This window comes from Gekko japonicus, unplaced genomic scaffold (genome assembly GCF_001447785.1).
Source record: "Gekko japonicus isolate JY-2015 unplaced genomic scaffold, Gekko_japonicus_V1.1 scaffold689, whole genome shotgun sequence".
Lineage (NCBI taxonomy): Eukaryota > Metazoa > Chordata > Lepidosauria > Squamata > Gekkonidae > Gekko > Gekko japonicus.
Genome location: NW_015174862.1, coordinates 629696 through 645955, shown reverse-complemented (window position 1 = coordinate 645955; position 16260 = coordinate 629696). Strand labels below are relative to the sequence as shown.

The 16260-nt window shown below is 44.4% G+C and overlaps 1 protein-coding gene across 1 annotated transcript in view; it reads right to left on the bottom strand.

Moving 5' to 3' along the window:
- Positions 1 to 16260, bottom strand: part of DGKI (diacylglycerol kinase iota) — a 383828-nt gene that overhangs the window by 168206 nt on the left and 199362 nt on the right. The window contains exons 7-8 of the mRNA XM_015424707.1: positions 12972 to 13043; positions 9329 to 9445 (exon numbers count right to left, since the gene is read on the bottom strand). Coding sequence (XP_015280193.1) covers positions 9329 to 9445; positions 12972 to 13043 — 189 coding nt within the window. The remainder of the gene's footprint in view (positions 1 to 9328; positions 9446 to 12971; positions 13044 to 16260) is intronic.

Here is a 16260-nt window from a genome sequence, read left to right as displayed (position 1 = left end):
CTGATGGCACTGGTATTTCTGGCCACTGTGTGACACAAAGTGTTGGACTGGATGGGCCTTTGGCCTGATCCAACATTGGCGTGTCTTATGTTCTTATGATGGCTCTGTAGCTGAGCTGCAAAATTCTCTCCTAGTTTGGGTCTCAACCACCAACCCAAGTTTTCTTGCTGTACAATATGCAAAATGGCCCTTAGAAGCCAGGTATGTGCATGTGTTTGTATAAAAACCAGTATCAAAATGATTTAAAACAAACAGAACCTTCATAAAGCAGAGTTTGATATGCTGCGTATTTCAGCTAGTAGTTTTATTTCCTCACTAAATGCAAACAGCACTTAGAATGCACTGTCTGCTGACAGAAGACATCATATTTATTAACCAACTTAGTAGCAACAGTCCAAACTAGGAAGGATGGATGAGAGGAAGTCAAAGGGGTTTTTGGTTCCTCCTGGGGAAATATGGTGTTCGCTCCCTGACCCCGTCACATTCAATATAGAGAAAAATGAGAATGAACCTTTATTTACTTGGCATTCAAATGAACAATGTAAAAATAACCATAGAAATTCATTTCTGTCTAAGTTGGTGCCCACAAAAGCTTGGGGTCTTAAGTGAACACCTAGCTCACCTGTATGGCTGGGCTGGCCCTAGATGAAAACAGATACAAGCTACGAGTGCCCAACAAGCCACTGAAAACATTATCTTGAAGTCAGGCTTAATGCTGTTGCTGCAGTATAATGGAAATGCCATTGTCCCACAGGTGATAGGTGGCTCTAATCATAGAAATACTGAGCCACAGACTTTACAACTGTACTTCAGCATGAGGCAATGGTACAAGTAAAACTCCAGATGACAATCATTTAAAATATTCTAATCACTCAGATGGGTATAACTGTAGTCACAAAGCTCAGTTTACTTGTTTTAGTTTAAATCATTTTCTAGTAAAAACAATAAAACTCAGGGTCTGATGAGACACTGCTATCTAAATCCTGGAATCCAAGGCCACGCCCTGGTCTTCTGATCTCTTCTCTATCATAAGCAGTCTTCAGTATCTTTGGGTGAAACAGTCATTCTAAATATCTCAGAAAGTAATAGTTTGTAAGAAATCCTGGACAAAAAAGATTAGGACATTTCAGAGAAAAGCTTTGCTTTTCTGGGTCACACAGACCTTGCCAGGAGCCTTGGAGCTTTCAAAGTCAGGCTGACAATGCCACTTCAAATTTAATATTCTCTCAGCATCTTTTCTTGAAGTGTAACATGTGGAGACATGACCCAGCAGGGCATGCGGAGCCATCACCCATTTATCGATTCTTTATTCTTAGACCACTGAAGCTAAAAATATTAAGATAGTTCACAAAAATTCACACCAACTGGGCCAATGCTAGGTCACCTGCCAAGCCCATGACATGGAAGAAGAGCTATCATTGACCAAAGACTTCCAACCCATCCAGTCCCATCAAGAATGGGAGACTGAAGATATTATGGGGGGACAGTAGGGCAATCTCCCATTTTGTGGTTGGATCCAGCCATCCTCCAAGTAGGCTTCCTCCAGCCTAAGGTACCTTCTTCCAACTAGGGTTGCCAGGTCCCTTGGTCAATCTGGTGGGGGGATTTGGGGATGTTCTGGGGGAGGGCAGGGATGCCCCAAGCCCCACCCCCAAGCCATGGCCACATAGGCCTGAATTGCCGCTGGGAAAGGGTCTTTTTGCCATCAGAGCTGTGGCCAGCAAAAGCCCCTCCCACCCCTAAAAGATTTAAAGGGCCCTCCAGCTGGTCGGCAGGCCACATGCTTTCTGCCAAGGGCTGGCCATGGGTGGCCACAGATTGGGGGCAGGGCTTCCCCAGCGGCCAGCTGGTTGGGGTGGATTTGAGCCCCCAGGAGTGAGGGAACCCCTTCCTGGACCTGGGGGCTGGCAACCCTACCTCCAATGGAAGAATCACCTACTACTAAGGCTGGAGGAAAGCTTGAAACCTGAGTCAAAAGGAAAGGTGGGTCTTAAATATTTTAAGTATTTAATAAACAAACAAACTTTGCTCGGTGGAATGGTAGGATAGGGGTAAGGTCCACCCCACAGGAAATAATATAACAGTGACTCTCTCAGCTGTTTAGTTTTGTCTCGCATTATGGGTGTCAGCCCCCCCAAAACTGGTGAGTATGCTGTATATGTGCAAGAGGGTGCTGAGAGGGAATGGAGGAAGAAGTGGCATCGGACTTTCTTAACAGGAGAGCACTGGAGGTCATCTTACCCAAGGCCAAAAGCTAGCCCTGAAGCCAATGTGCCTGGCAAGTTGTTCCATTGGAGAATTCCCCCCCCACACACACATTGGCTGAGTATGCAGACTCTCTAATGATATTCATTAGATTTTGTGGTGCCTTCAAAGGATGGGGCATTAAAAAAGCTCGCTAGCCTGGGACCTATACAGGAGAAGGGTCCTCAGACCTCTGGACCTTTCCCAACCAACATCAACCAACCAATCAAATTGGAAATGAAAGGTTCACAAGCTGATTCTTTATATGGGTAGGCATTAGCTAGGAAACAACTGCTGCCACTGAAGGCTCGCCCCCTGAAAATGGCAAAACACTGTCAGAAGACTGAGGCACCTGCATATGAACACACAAATATCCCAGAGAAAACAGTTTGATTCACATAACCATCTTTTCCCGTATTGGTATTCTATGCAATGTTAATCACAAAGAAATTTCCAGTGAACTCTGATGAACAGAGATGCGGTTTCAGATTTAAGTGTGGAGGGGGGGGGGAGATATTTCAGCAAGGTGGGCTGCATTTTATCAGCTGATCTAAAGTGCCACATTGGAAGACAGTATCACATTATGCAAAAAAAAATGTTATAACAGCAGTTGTTAATGTTATTAATACGGATCACTCCTTTTTCTAAGCAAAGGAATTGGAGACCCAGACATTCATATGGAAAACATAGGCCAAGGTAATTGTGTGTAAGAGATCTGCAAACGCAAATGGTTTGGAAGGTTGGACTCCCTGCACAGCAGATATCGAAGCGCCTCATTCATAATTTCCCACCTGAAAGAAGTAAATTCCACCTCCGCTTGAAGAGCCTCATTTCCCCAGCTGCTCTGTCCAATGCCGACCACCCATCCTAAGTTTTCCATTTGCTGAACTTTGTCCCAGGCGGAGAAATACCAGGAAAGCAGGGAAGGGAGGCTGCTTTGAAAAAGACTCCATTATCAAACTCTATTTCCAAGGCTGGCCTGCCTCACGCTGACTTGCCTTGAGGCAAGCTGGGGCCATTACAACAGTGTGCCTACCTGTGGATCAGCCTGCCTGCCTGCCCGCCTGCCATTATGGCTTCTGAAAATGATTTAATGGAGTGGAATGCGGAAGGGGGGCTGCAGGCGGCATCAGAAAGATCAGAGGGCTTGACAAGGGCCCCGGAGGCTTTGCGCTCTCACTTTCGACCATAATCAGTAAATGGAACAAGCAATTTGGCCAGGGATGCAGCTGTGCCTGAGAAGAATAGCATGTAATCTGAGACACAGAAAGAGGCAGGGTAGAAGCTGAAGGTTAGCATTCCCAGCATGGGAAACCATTTGCACCCAGCTCTGCAATTAAAGTCCAGACTCAGCTCCTTCTAGGCCTGCTGCCTTTCTCTCACGGCCACGACAGGGAAAGGGGTTGGCCTCTCTTGCTGCTGCATTCCCATCATTTCACACGAAACACCCTTGAGGATGACGCATAGAACTGAAGCTGCACAGCAGAGAGGCAACAGCAGCTTTCCTCCGACCTCTCTGGAGCTTAATTTTCCCCCCAGTGCCTCAGAATCAGTCCAAGGCTGAGATCAGGAAAGTGTTCAGGGGTATTCAAGGGCCCTCTGAACATTCACAGAGTGCCCTTCTTCTGAATAAGCCCAGTACGGCCTCTCAAACGTACATGAGGCTTCTAGGACAGGTGACATGGCCTGGACCAAAGTGCATAGGGTCCATGGACAGACCAGAGGTGCCGAACAGGCAGAGTCCTCCTTGCAAAATGCACATCAGGCCATCGGTTATGAAATAACGGGATACAGCCCAACTCTCACCCGAGCATGCAATAGATATGGGAATTCTCCAGAGCTAATTTAAGATAGACACAGCAGTAGCCAAAGCCAGTTCACAGTAGGGTTGCCACCAGTGTTCCCTCTAAGCTGAGTCAGTGTGAGCTAGCTCACAGTTTCTCAGCCTCCGGCTCACACATTTTTGTCTTAGCTCAGGAAGGATGGCTCCAGGGCAAACTCATTTATGCAGTAGCCAAATCGCTCGCTCACAACTTTAATGCCAGGAGCTCACAAAGTAGAATTTTTGCTCATAAGACTCCACAGCTTAGAGGGAGCATTGGTTGCTACCCCCTACCCAGGTGGGGGTCCCCTGCCACCAATCAGCTGGCCAGCGGGGGGACTTATTAGAAGAAAGACGAAGGCCCAGGCCACCTTGCTGGCATCACATGGGAAATGATATCATCACACCAGCAACTTCTGGGTGATGCTCCAGTATTAGAGTAAAAGCTCTATGGTAGAAGCCACTTTTACCATGGAGATTTTGCCCACATACGAGAGCATCGCCCAGAAGTTGCTGGTGTGATGATGTCACTTCCTGTATGATGCCAGCTACATAGCCTAGGCCTTCCTAATTCACAGACTACTCTCATAATAACAGAACGTATGCAGCCAACCGTTTGTTGCTCTGGTATTCCCCCCAAAAAGACAAGGATACAGAACTGACTTCTGAGTCCAATCCCATTCTATCCCAATTTAGACAAGAGGGAAAAGGAGGTGAAAACCAGCAGTCAACATATGCCACTGGTGGTTGGGTATCACAGCCAGTACTCGGTTGCCATCATTCAGGACTCAAGACAAGCAGTACAAAGGTGTTGCTTCTGTTCATTCCCTCTTTAAGCAAATGTGCCAATTAAAACCACTTCTGAATCACTGATGTGGTAGGCAAGTCTCACTGGGACTGGTGGGACAATATGAGGAGTACAGAGAGAACTGAAGGTCTCTCTACATGATATGCGGAAGCGTAGCTGTTAACCAGTCATGTCTTCTCCATCTCTCTCTCTCTCCAGTAATTATTGGTAAAAGAGAAACATGACATCATCACGTCCCACAGTTCCCTGCCCCTTGCGGCAGCAGCTACTGAAGGAAAGGGGCAAGGAAATTGTAGACACAATGACATCACATCAGGGGTCATTTCCTGCAGGAGCGCACAGGAGCGGAGCTCCGGCAGTAAGGAGCCCAGGGGGTGGGCACATGCAGCAAGCCCCGCCCCCTGCTCCTAGCAATTCAAAGTCAGGCCACAAGGAGCAAGAAGCAACCAGGTAAGTTGCAGAGCACCCCCCCAGCCCGCCTTCAGGTACAAGCTCTCCCGCCTCTGTGAATGCAGATCTCCATGTGTGTGTTTGTCCCCCCCCCCAATAGCTGCCAATCCAGAACAGCCCAGTGGCACCTTTAAGACCAAGTTTTATTCAGGTACAAGCTCTCCCTCCTCTGTGAGGGCAGATATGCGTGCCCCCCCCCAATAGCTAGCCATCCAAAACAGTCCAGTGGAGCCTGAGCAGTGGGTGTTGCCTTCTGACACACTTCCGGTGATGTCAGGGGGTGTGGCATATGCAAACAAGTTATGCTAATGAATTATGCTAATGAGCTCCTGCACCTCTTTTTCTACGAAATGACCCATGCATCACATCACTAACAAAAGCAACAGTGAATGCCTTTGGCTTTGGATGAGTCAGAAAATAGAAATATAACAAGTGATCAACAATACTAAGACTTTAATTCTGTGTTATGTAGTCTCCACAGTCATGGATTACACACAGTCAGCTAGAGCTAAGTTTGTAAAGGCCAAGGGATGGTGGTTAACTTGTTTATTGTTTATTTACTTATTAGGAGATATATACACTATCTTTTCAGAGTCCTGCTCTTATCCAAGAGTGCAACTTTAGGCAAAGCTACATCCCTTTAAGTCCACTGAAGTCAATGGGTTAAGACGCAAATGGGATTGTGCCATGAAACAATCTACCAAAATTCTAGTGAAACTGCATATAAGTTGAATGGTCATTTAAACTGACTCTTCTGAATAACGAACTATCCTCATTCAAAAATCGAAGGACTACGGATTGACCAAAAAAGATTAAACATGGCCATTGGTCCAACCCCCACCCTCTTTTTTTTAGATTTAAAGACTGGAAAAATATGTATTTGAATAAATATGAATGAATATATGCAAAAGAGATCTGTACTTCAAAGTACCCAAAGAGGCTTTGGGGGTACATGTGAAATTTACCAGTGATCAGATCATCCATTTGAATAAATATGAATGAATATATGCAAAAGAGATCTGTACTTCAAGTACCCAAAGAGGCTTTGAGGGTACATGTGAAATTTACTAGTGATCAGATCATCACTTCCCAGAGAGTGCTCAGCTCTTAAAGATTACATGCAGATCCAGTCACCGCAGATCCTGGAAGCCACACTGGGACCACATTATTTGCTGTTGAGGCACGTTGGCAGATGTTTTTAATGATATGATGATGATTTTATGGATTTTCAACTGAGGTCCCGGTCACACTGGCCAGAGAATGCGGGGGGGAGGCGTGGCTTTTCGCTCCGCCGCACTTGTGGCCCAGCCGAACGTGATCAGACGCGAAGGCAGGGAATTGGGGGTAGCATTTTGTCGGTGCACGTTTCCGGCGCGCTTCATGCGGCGCTGGAGCAATCAGACGGAGGGCGTCCGTCTGTGGCCCGTCGCAAGCGGATAATACTGGTGTTTCTGCACTAGCTTTGAACTACGAATTTTCGGCAGGATGCGATGGCTTGCCAACGGGTGCGCGATGCTTGCCAGATGTGCTGGTGTGATTGTGCCCATTAAATCCGCCCAGCATCCGTGAGTATCCCGCGGCACCTTCTGTGTATGATCGGAGCCTGAGTATTGTAATATGTTTTTAATATTGTAAATCTGCATTAACTGCAGGTACATATATGTTGTTACCCGCCCTGAGCTTACAACATGGGGAGGGAGGGCTATAAGTCTAATGAAATAAATAAATAAATACCATTCCACATGTGTGTAGCTCCTCCAGCCACAGATGACATAGTGGATATAGTAAGCAATGTAAAAATCTCACCTTTATATTGGCTGCTCAAAAGAGAGGCAGGGACTTCTCAACATATGAAACTGACTACCAATGTATATACCACAAAGCAGAGGCAGAAGTGTGGTAAAATTCTACTTACCTCTTGGCACCATAAAGATACAGACAACTGGCTTACCAAGAGATTACACTGCTAGTGTAGTAAATTATCACTTAAGAATCATCATCTACATGTACCCTTTGGCTACCGAGTATTTGAAAATGTCATTGCTGAGTGCCCCTAAAAAAAGTTCCAAGAAAGAACAATACAGAATCTGGCATACAGGCTCCAGTACAGATTCAAAAGAAAACCAGGTATTCGTTCTATTTATTTTCTGAGTTTCTACTTCAAAAGCCACTGCAAATGTCCCTATCTCCCAAAATTCATGGACAGGTAAACAGATTACCACGCAAGTAAGCTTCATAGGATTTAGGACAAGAACTAAGGACCTCTTGGATCACGAGACTTCTGTGATCATGACTGGTAAGGGACTCTCAATACTGGTATCACTGCCAGACAGGTCTCTGGAGCAGACAATCCTCTTGATTGGGCAAACCCAGTTTACATGAATGCTTCTTATACAAACCCAAATAAATGCTTCTTATAGAAGCCCAAATAGGAAAAATGGGGCTGCCAACTCTTAAACCAAAAAAAAAATGGGATTGCTTTGTTATGGAATGCTTATCAGACAGATTATTACAATCAGAACTTGATAATTACTGTTCCAGATTTGTGGAACAGTGGTCCCCATTCTTAGATTTTATGGCACAAACATGTCTTCTGCCTTACAACCCATACCTTATGTGTGATACCCTATTTTAGTTTTAATGCTCACTTATTTTTTACCTATTGAACATATGTAGAACAGTCAGTTGCATTCAGCTTCTCCTAATATAAAACTTGATTGTTTGCTTCTATGCTTAGGTTTGTAATTTTTATGAACGTTTATCAGATGTCAATGCTATTGTATTGTATTGATGTCAGTGCTATTGTATTGTACTGAAATTGTTAAAATTAATAAAAATTATAAATTAAAAAAACAAAAACAAAAAAGCTCCTATTCCTGTGATGAAGGGAAGCATTGTGTAAGTCAATGTTCCCTCTAAGCTGTGGAGTCTTGTGAGTAAAGTTCTACTTTGTGAGCTACTGTGAAACAGTACTGTGAACAGTACTGTGAGCTACTGTGAAAAACAGTGAGCTAGCTCACACTAACTCAGCTTAGAGGGAACATTGGTAAGGATGCAAGAAAAAAGCCGCACAATTTGCTGAAATCTCCGTGCTACAATAAAGGAACTGGGACTTTCTTCGAGTTTGCATTTTAAAAGACTCATTACAAAATTCTGTAACCTAAAACAGATATAAAAATTAATGTGAAAACAGTTAAAAGAGAAAAAAGGAAGAATGGCCATTGAATTGATTTACTTAAAACATTTATATGCCCACCTTTCTCCTGACACAAGTTTATTGAATGCTACAAGTTGTTTAATGGAGTTTTTACCTATTCCTGACCAAAGACTGCAGAAACAGCTCTCATCTTTATGTCTATGATGACTGGCTTCCCTGCCTTCCCTCGGGTTGCTTCCTGTCTACATCTTTAAAAACTGCAAGACAGTTGGAAAGGATGCATTTGCTCCATCACCTGCCCCCCATTCCTATACTGGTCCCTTTGCCCATCCTCTTCCCTTTGGGGTAAAATGAGACTTCCTGTTTATTCCAGTAAGTAGGGGAGATGACAAGTAAAGAATAGAGACACCAGATGCTCAGAGGATACATTTTTTCACCACTGCTCAGAATGTTCAACATATATGCAGGATCTCCAGGCTGTAATCTGGCAATTTTAAATTCTCCTTTTACTTCCCTCAACTAATATTCACCTTCCAGAATCCACGGTTGCTTTTGAACAACTGAAGTCCACAGATCAGGTCCTCCAAAATCCCAACAGGACCATAAAAGAATACTTACAAAGGAGAAACATGGAAAGCACCATTTCTTTAAGCTTCAAATGTCTTTATCTTGCAATCTTAACTAAACGTTCCCAGAGCAGCTACAATGATTTTTAGTATAGCTGGAAGTGGGTGGTGTGAAAAAAGGGGGAAGTGACGCATACCTTCCTGAAGGAACCTCAGGAGTTTAAGCCAAGCTTTCTCTGAGCCGACCAACAGTGTCAAAACAGACATTGGCATGCAGTTACCTGAGGTTTCTTCACCTTAATGATCCAGGTGGGAGGTACGATTACAGCCGCATGAGCCCCTAGAGAACATGGCTCCTCAATGTGCTGCAGCATGAAGCAGGTGACCTTATTGTGAAACTTGAGGAAGGAAAAAAATAGAGGCATTAGTGAGAGACCACAGAAGGAACATGTACAGGGTGCGAGGAAATAACCCCCAAACCATACAACAGGAGGAACACATAAATCTGCCATTTATCAGATTCAGTATTGACTGCTTTTATCGGTGGTAGCTCTCCAGGGTCTCAGAAAGAGAACTTTCACAACAGGTAGAAGTCTTTTAGATGTCGTTCACCAGGGGACAGTAAAAAAAAATACTTTGGTTCTGCTTTCCTATACCTATGCAAATGCAGCAACTGAGAAACATCATGTATTTCTTCCTCTCGGCATTGCCCTGAATATTATGACTTGCTAGTTTGCTGTATTACAAACCTAAATTTATTTCCTTGTTTTGCAGTGACCAATTATCATAAGCAAATACACAGATGCTACATATTTTAGCAGGGGTAAGAAGGAGACGATTGAAGTCAACTGTTTTAATGAAGGCCCAACAAGCCAGTTTGGTGTAGTGGTTAAGCATGCAGACTCTAATCTGGGAGAACCAGGTTTGATTCCCCACTCCTTCACATGCAGCTGCTGGTGTGACCTTGGGTCAGTCATAAATTCTTTCAGAGCTGTTCTATCAAGGGCAGTTCTCGATAGAGATCTCTCAGCCTACGGTTGCCAGCTTCCAGGTGGGGCCTGGGGATCTCCTGCTTTTACAACTGATCTCCAGCTGCCAGAGATCAGCTCCTCTGGAGAAAATGGCTGCTCTGAAGGGTGGACTGTATGGCACTGTACCATGCTGAGGCCCCTCCCCTCCCCAAACCCCACCCTCTCCTGGCTCCACCCCCAAAGTCTCCAGGTATTTTCCAACCCAGACTTGGCAACCCTATCTCAGCCCCATCTACTTCACAGGGTGTCTGTGGGGAGGAGAAGAGAAAGGAGATTGTAAGCCACTCTGAGACTCCTTCAGGTAGTGAAGGAAGGGGTATCTATTCTTCTTCTTCTTCTTCTTCTAGACCAGGGGTGTCAAACCTAAGGCCCCAGACTGAAAGCGGCCCACCCAGGGCTTTAATCAGGCCCATGGCTCTATTTTCCACCACCACCCCAGCCTGTCCTCGCCCTTCCAATGAAGATAGGGGCTACCGAACTTCCCATCTGGCTGGGCCTTGTCTTCACAGTTTCTCCTCCAGCAGGAAGCTCCTCTGGGCTAAAGCACAAAAAAAGTTGCAAAGAAAATGCAGAATGGATTTTCCTTTAAGGTCTCTAGGCCCAGATAGACTACTCTGGGACTAGAATGGCAGTCCCAAGGGTGGAATGATGGTCCCTGGGAATAGCAGCTGCATTCTGGGAATGGAATTCCACTCTTCAGGCTGTCATTTCAGTCCCAGAGTAGTCTGTCTGGGCCCAGAAACCTTAATGGAAAATCCATTCCACATTTTCTTTGCAACTTTTTTTCAGCTGCAATGTATTCCAATGAAGTGGAGTTTCAGTTTCCAGTGTTTGTATGCCAGTTGAATTTGTCTGCTTGCAAAAAAAGGGCTGATGTTTTGAGCCAGCTTGCCTCTGCTGAATGGACCTGAGAATAGGTGCCTGAATAAGTACTCTAACCTGGGAACCCACAGCCAAAGGGGGACATTACACTGGAGAGCCACTGCCGCTCTGAGTAGACCGGGGGGGGGGGCTTGCAATGCCCAGCCATTTCATGTTTTCCTAGGTTCAGAGCATTCTATATTTTTAGTTTTTATTTTTAGTTTCTGCTGTGATCCTTGTGCTTCCTCTTGAAGTTTTATTTAAAAAATTGCATTGCCAAATCCCACTATCCCCCACCTTTAAATTTTAGGTAGGCATCTTGGAGGGGGGGAAGGTTTGGGAAGTGTCAGTTGTTAAAGACTATTAAATAAAATACAGCAAGAGTGTTACTGTTTTAAGCATGTTTGTATTTTAAGCTTAAAAAACACTTTAGTTGTGTTTGTCGGTGTCCTTGATAAAGTTAATATCTTCGCTTGCTGGAGAGCTGATGCCTGATTGGACACTGAGACTATTTAAGCAAGCCTTCTTGGAATGCAAAACAAAGTTTGCATTAGAAGTCCAAGCTGTTTGTACAACAGAGTCATCATCTGTGGGGGGGGGGGGTGAATGTGTACGTGAAGTGCCATCAAGTAGCTTCTGAATATCTTCGCTACCTGGCATTACATTTTATGACACACATGGCCTGGCCTGACAAAGTCCTATTTATATTAGATCCAGCCCTTGTAACAAATGAGTTTGACACCCCTGGTCTACACAGATGCATCCCAAGAGATGTTGGGAACAAATGATTGCCAGATCTGGGTTGGGAAACACCTGGAGATTTTGGGGGTGGAGCCTGAGGTGGGCAGGGTTTGGAATTCAGTGGAGTATAATGCCATAGAGTCCATCCTTCCAAAGTGGCCATTTTCTCCAGGTGAACTGATCTCTGTTGGCTGGAGATCAGTTATGATAGCAGGAGATCTCCAGCTACCATCTGGAGGTTGGCAACCCTGTGGGAACCCGACTTGCCAATGTCTTCCTGTGTTAAAAACAGAACTTGAAATAAAGCCAATTGCTTACAATTTAATGTATATAGTGGAATTTTAACCCCACTTCCCCCACAGAGAATCAACATGGTAGCTTAGAATAAATATTACATCATGCCAAAAATGCAAAAGCGTTTGTTGTGAATTAATTCTTTTGAAGCCTTGTTCTTCTAGTGGATCAATATAACTGCTCCTTTCTAATACTCCGCTGCCAGGTTTTTCGCCTGCTGTTTTGGAAATGACTTTCTCCCAGCCTTTAAAATGAGATTTCAGATCATAAGGAAAAAAAGCTGCTTTATTAGAATTAAAGGTTCAAAACAAGGAAGGTGGTATTTCACTTGTCCTCGGTATGCTTGCCAAAAAGTGACTGACTCCTAAACAAAAGAGTCCCTATCTCCCCTGCTCACACTAAAAGGACTGGCATCCTAGATTAAGTCTTCTCTCAAGTCTCAGGCAGATGAGGCAAAGGAGGCCCTTCTTGTTCTTTCCACAAAGTGTGAATCACAGGCTAACATGGCCTCAATTGACCATACAAGGAATGGAACAAGGATTTAAACCCTTCAGTCACCACCTGGTTTTGCTCCCTGCTTTTTATAATTTGTTTTAGCATCGAGCTTAGCATATTAAAGGGAGCAATGTTTGTTAGTAAAAAGTGTGGTGCTACTTTTCTCCTTTAAAATGCTAACAGAATGAAGGCACTTTCAAACAGAGAAACTGAATCCAGACTGAAAGATGACCAGCATGCATTACTTCCCTGCACTGCCCTGAGGCAAACTGAGGATACACAAACTTCCACTTTGCATTTTATGGATGGGCTAAGATGTATGATCTTCATTTCATCAGTTTGAGCCCTCAGCCAGTTAATCAGCATTCAAGAGAACAAGATTGTTGGGGAAAGGAGCAGACAAGGTAGATTGTGGATACAAGATACGACCTTGTGGAACTAAAGCCAAACACCCCAAGTCAAGTGGATAAAATGCCACCTCCCTTCGGTAAAAGCCACTTACCGCCTGCTTGCACCATGAACAGCTGATGGCCACAATCTCTTTACTGTGAAAGGAGAATTTTTGCTGAAACCCCTGTGATGACAAGAAGAGTTTGGAGAGAAGGGGTTAACCTGCCCTTTGGCAAAGCTGTCAAATTAACAACCACAAAGCACAAAAAAAAGTTTGATTCCTTCTATGTCTCCCTCCAACTTGAAATAGACTAATTCACATCAACCACACTCTGTGTGACTGACTCCATATTTTTAGCAGTAGGTCTGAGCACTGCAGCCACTGCTTCTGAACTGCACATCGGTTAAGTGCATTTTGCAGAGGGGAAACAAAAGTGTGTGAGCAGGTGTGCTTAACCACTCGCCTCTCTTTTTCCTCTGTGGGTCTTATCAGCATTTTCAAACATATGTGTATTACAATAACTAGGGGGAAAGAATGTTAAGAACCTTCTACTTCTCCCCTGCAATCTCTCCCATACTTCCCTTTGCGGGGGAAAGGCAGAGGCCAGGGTTCCCAGACTAGTCTTGGCCACTCAAAGTGCAAATCATCCCTTTGACTCTCCCCTTATTACCAGAGGAATGCAACAAGAAAGCAATTCATCTTATCACAGCATCTTCACCCACGTCCATCAATACACTCTAAAACATTTGCAGTGAGCTACCGAACTTGTTAATTTGCGTTAACAGGCTCTGATTTAATCAGCTCCATCTAGCTTTCCAGCTCTCTCCTCTCTTAGACTCTCTTAGCAATCCAGCCATACTTGTGCAACCTTGAGGTCAGATTACCACAACACTCTTTACATTGGACTACTCTTGAAGACAGTCCTCCCTGCTTGTGAGGAGGGTAGGATAGAAATCAGATCAATCAATCAAACTGCAGATGGTCCAGAATTCAGCAGCTGGATTATTGTCAGGGGGTAGCTGATGGAAACATGTTACTCATTTTGAAACTGCTATACTGGCTGCCAGTTTGTTTCTGAGTTCAATTCAACATGCTGATTATGAACTTTAATACTCTTCACGTATGTGAAGGATTTTCTCTTCCTGCACTATGTGCAGTCCTCAGGCTGCCACCTCTGGCTCTTCCCCTCTGTATGATGCCCCCCCTTGGACCAAAGTCCGGGCCCTTTCCCTCATGCTCCCACTGTATGGAATCTGCTTCCTGGAAAGGTGAAGGAAGCCCCTCACTGGAGATCTTCAGGAGGCACTGCAAGGCTTGCCTCTTTGCCTGGGCTTGTAATTGAGTATGAACAGCAGGCACCTCAGAGGGAGGGAAGCATTTGGGGGCTTTATAAATTCTATTTGGTTTTAATTTGCAGTGTCTTAATGTGTTCTATAAGCTGCATTCAGCCTAAAGGAAAAACGTGGCATAAATGTTTTAAACAATCGATCGATCAATAAACAAACTATACTTTTGTTATATAGGCTGTTGGGATGAGTCAAAACACACAGCATTAGAATCCTGTGATTTCCATGTACGTGTGTGTGTGTTTGTGTCTATGTGCGACTGAGAGAGAAACTATATGGCCTAGTGCAGGGATAAACAAGTTTCATGGATAGGGTCCATTAGAGCATATCATCATCATCATCATCATCATCATCATAATTTATATCCTGCTCCCTCACCTTGAATGGGACTTGGGGCAGCTAACAGCATATAAAATACACCCAATAAAAACAATACAAAACATACAATAAATAAATTTTAAAAATATAAAATGATTAAAAACCTATCCTCATTAAAATCTATCTACTATCAAGCAGGGTAGGGTGCATGGATGGTGAAGACACAGCTGAGGCATACTGGCTACCTAGTGGATCACTAGGGATGGGCACAAACCAGAAAAAAATTAGGTTCGTGTCAGTTCATGGTTCGTGGCCGAACCATGAACTGAACCCTGAATCAAACCCCAAACCAGGAGGTTTGTTCATGAATCAAACCAGTTCATGGTTTGTGGCCCCGCAAACCCCGTAGAAAGGGACCACAGTAATTTTCAATGGGGTTTACTGAAAGCCCGGAAAACAGCTGAGCGGCAGGGAGGCACTCCCAGCCACTCAGCTGTTTCTCTTCCTTATGCAGTCCCTTTAAAGAAACTGCACAAGAAACCCCCCCCCCCAACAGCTGTGAGGCAGGGAAGCGCTCACAGTCACTCAGCTGTTTCATTTTCTTGTGCAGTCTTTTTAAAGGAACTGCACAAGTAAGCCTGAAAAACAGCTGAGTGGCATGGAGGTGCTCCCCATGTCTCAGCTGCTTTTGTGGCTTTTGCAGGGAACAGAAAAGCAGGGGTTTAAAGATTCCCTTTAAACCCCTGCTTTCTGCTTTATCCACAAACTGCCGCAAACTGCTTTGAAAGTTTGCGGAAGTTCATGATGGTAGACCTGTCATCATGACCTTCGGTTCGCAAACCGCAAACTGGGCAAAATTTATCACAAATTTTGCTTCATGGTTCAGTTTATGCCCATCCCTATGGATCACAATCATCCAAAGCCACCTGAAAAAAGAGCAGCCTTGCATGCCATGTTGAACCTACAGAGGTCCTGCAAGGCATGCACCTCTTCAGGCAGCTGGTTCCACAGGACGGTGGCCACATGATGGCATATCATTGTTAGCTTAAAGCAGGGGTCCCCAGTATGAGCACCATGGTGCCTGCCTATATCTTTCCTGTTGCCTGCGAAGTGTTTTTAGACAGTAGGCAGGGCCAGGTAGGGCTGTTGCCCAGCAAGCCTACTGATTGGCTCTTGGAGAGATGATTTGCTGTTCAGATATTTTTAAAGATTGCTATGTTACCAGCAGCCACCACAATACGAGGATCTTAACTGTGTGACTGAAAGTAAGCTGTGGTGGCCATTTTGTGCCTGCACCCACCAGGCTATGCCAGAATTCTAAAGCTTAGCCCTAAGAGTCTGGCCTGCAGATTTGCAATTAGAAATGTTCATATTATTCAAGTGTATTAAAAAACAGGGCCATCTGAATTACAGCCACAGATGGGAGTGATGACCCCCTACAGAAATGATGTTTGCAGTTTATCCAGGCACTACATTACAATCCTCCTTTATTGCTTTCATTTAGCAGCTGCTTCATCTCAACGACCATCTCCTTTATCCTGAGAAGAAAAGAGGAAGGTTTCAAAGCAATGACATTCACAACAAGCAGTGAAAAGTAACTAAGGGGTTGGCCATGAAGAAGCTCTTGGCTGCTTCCTTTGTTACTTAGCATAATGTGTTTGCAGTTTCTAAAGAGAGGCTTTCTTTGTCTACATAAACAGAGACACTCATAATCTCCATGATTATCTGATGAATGG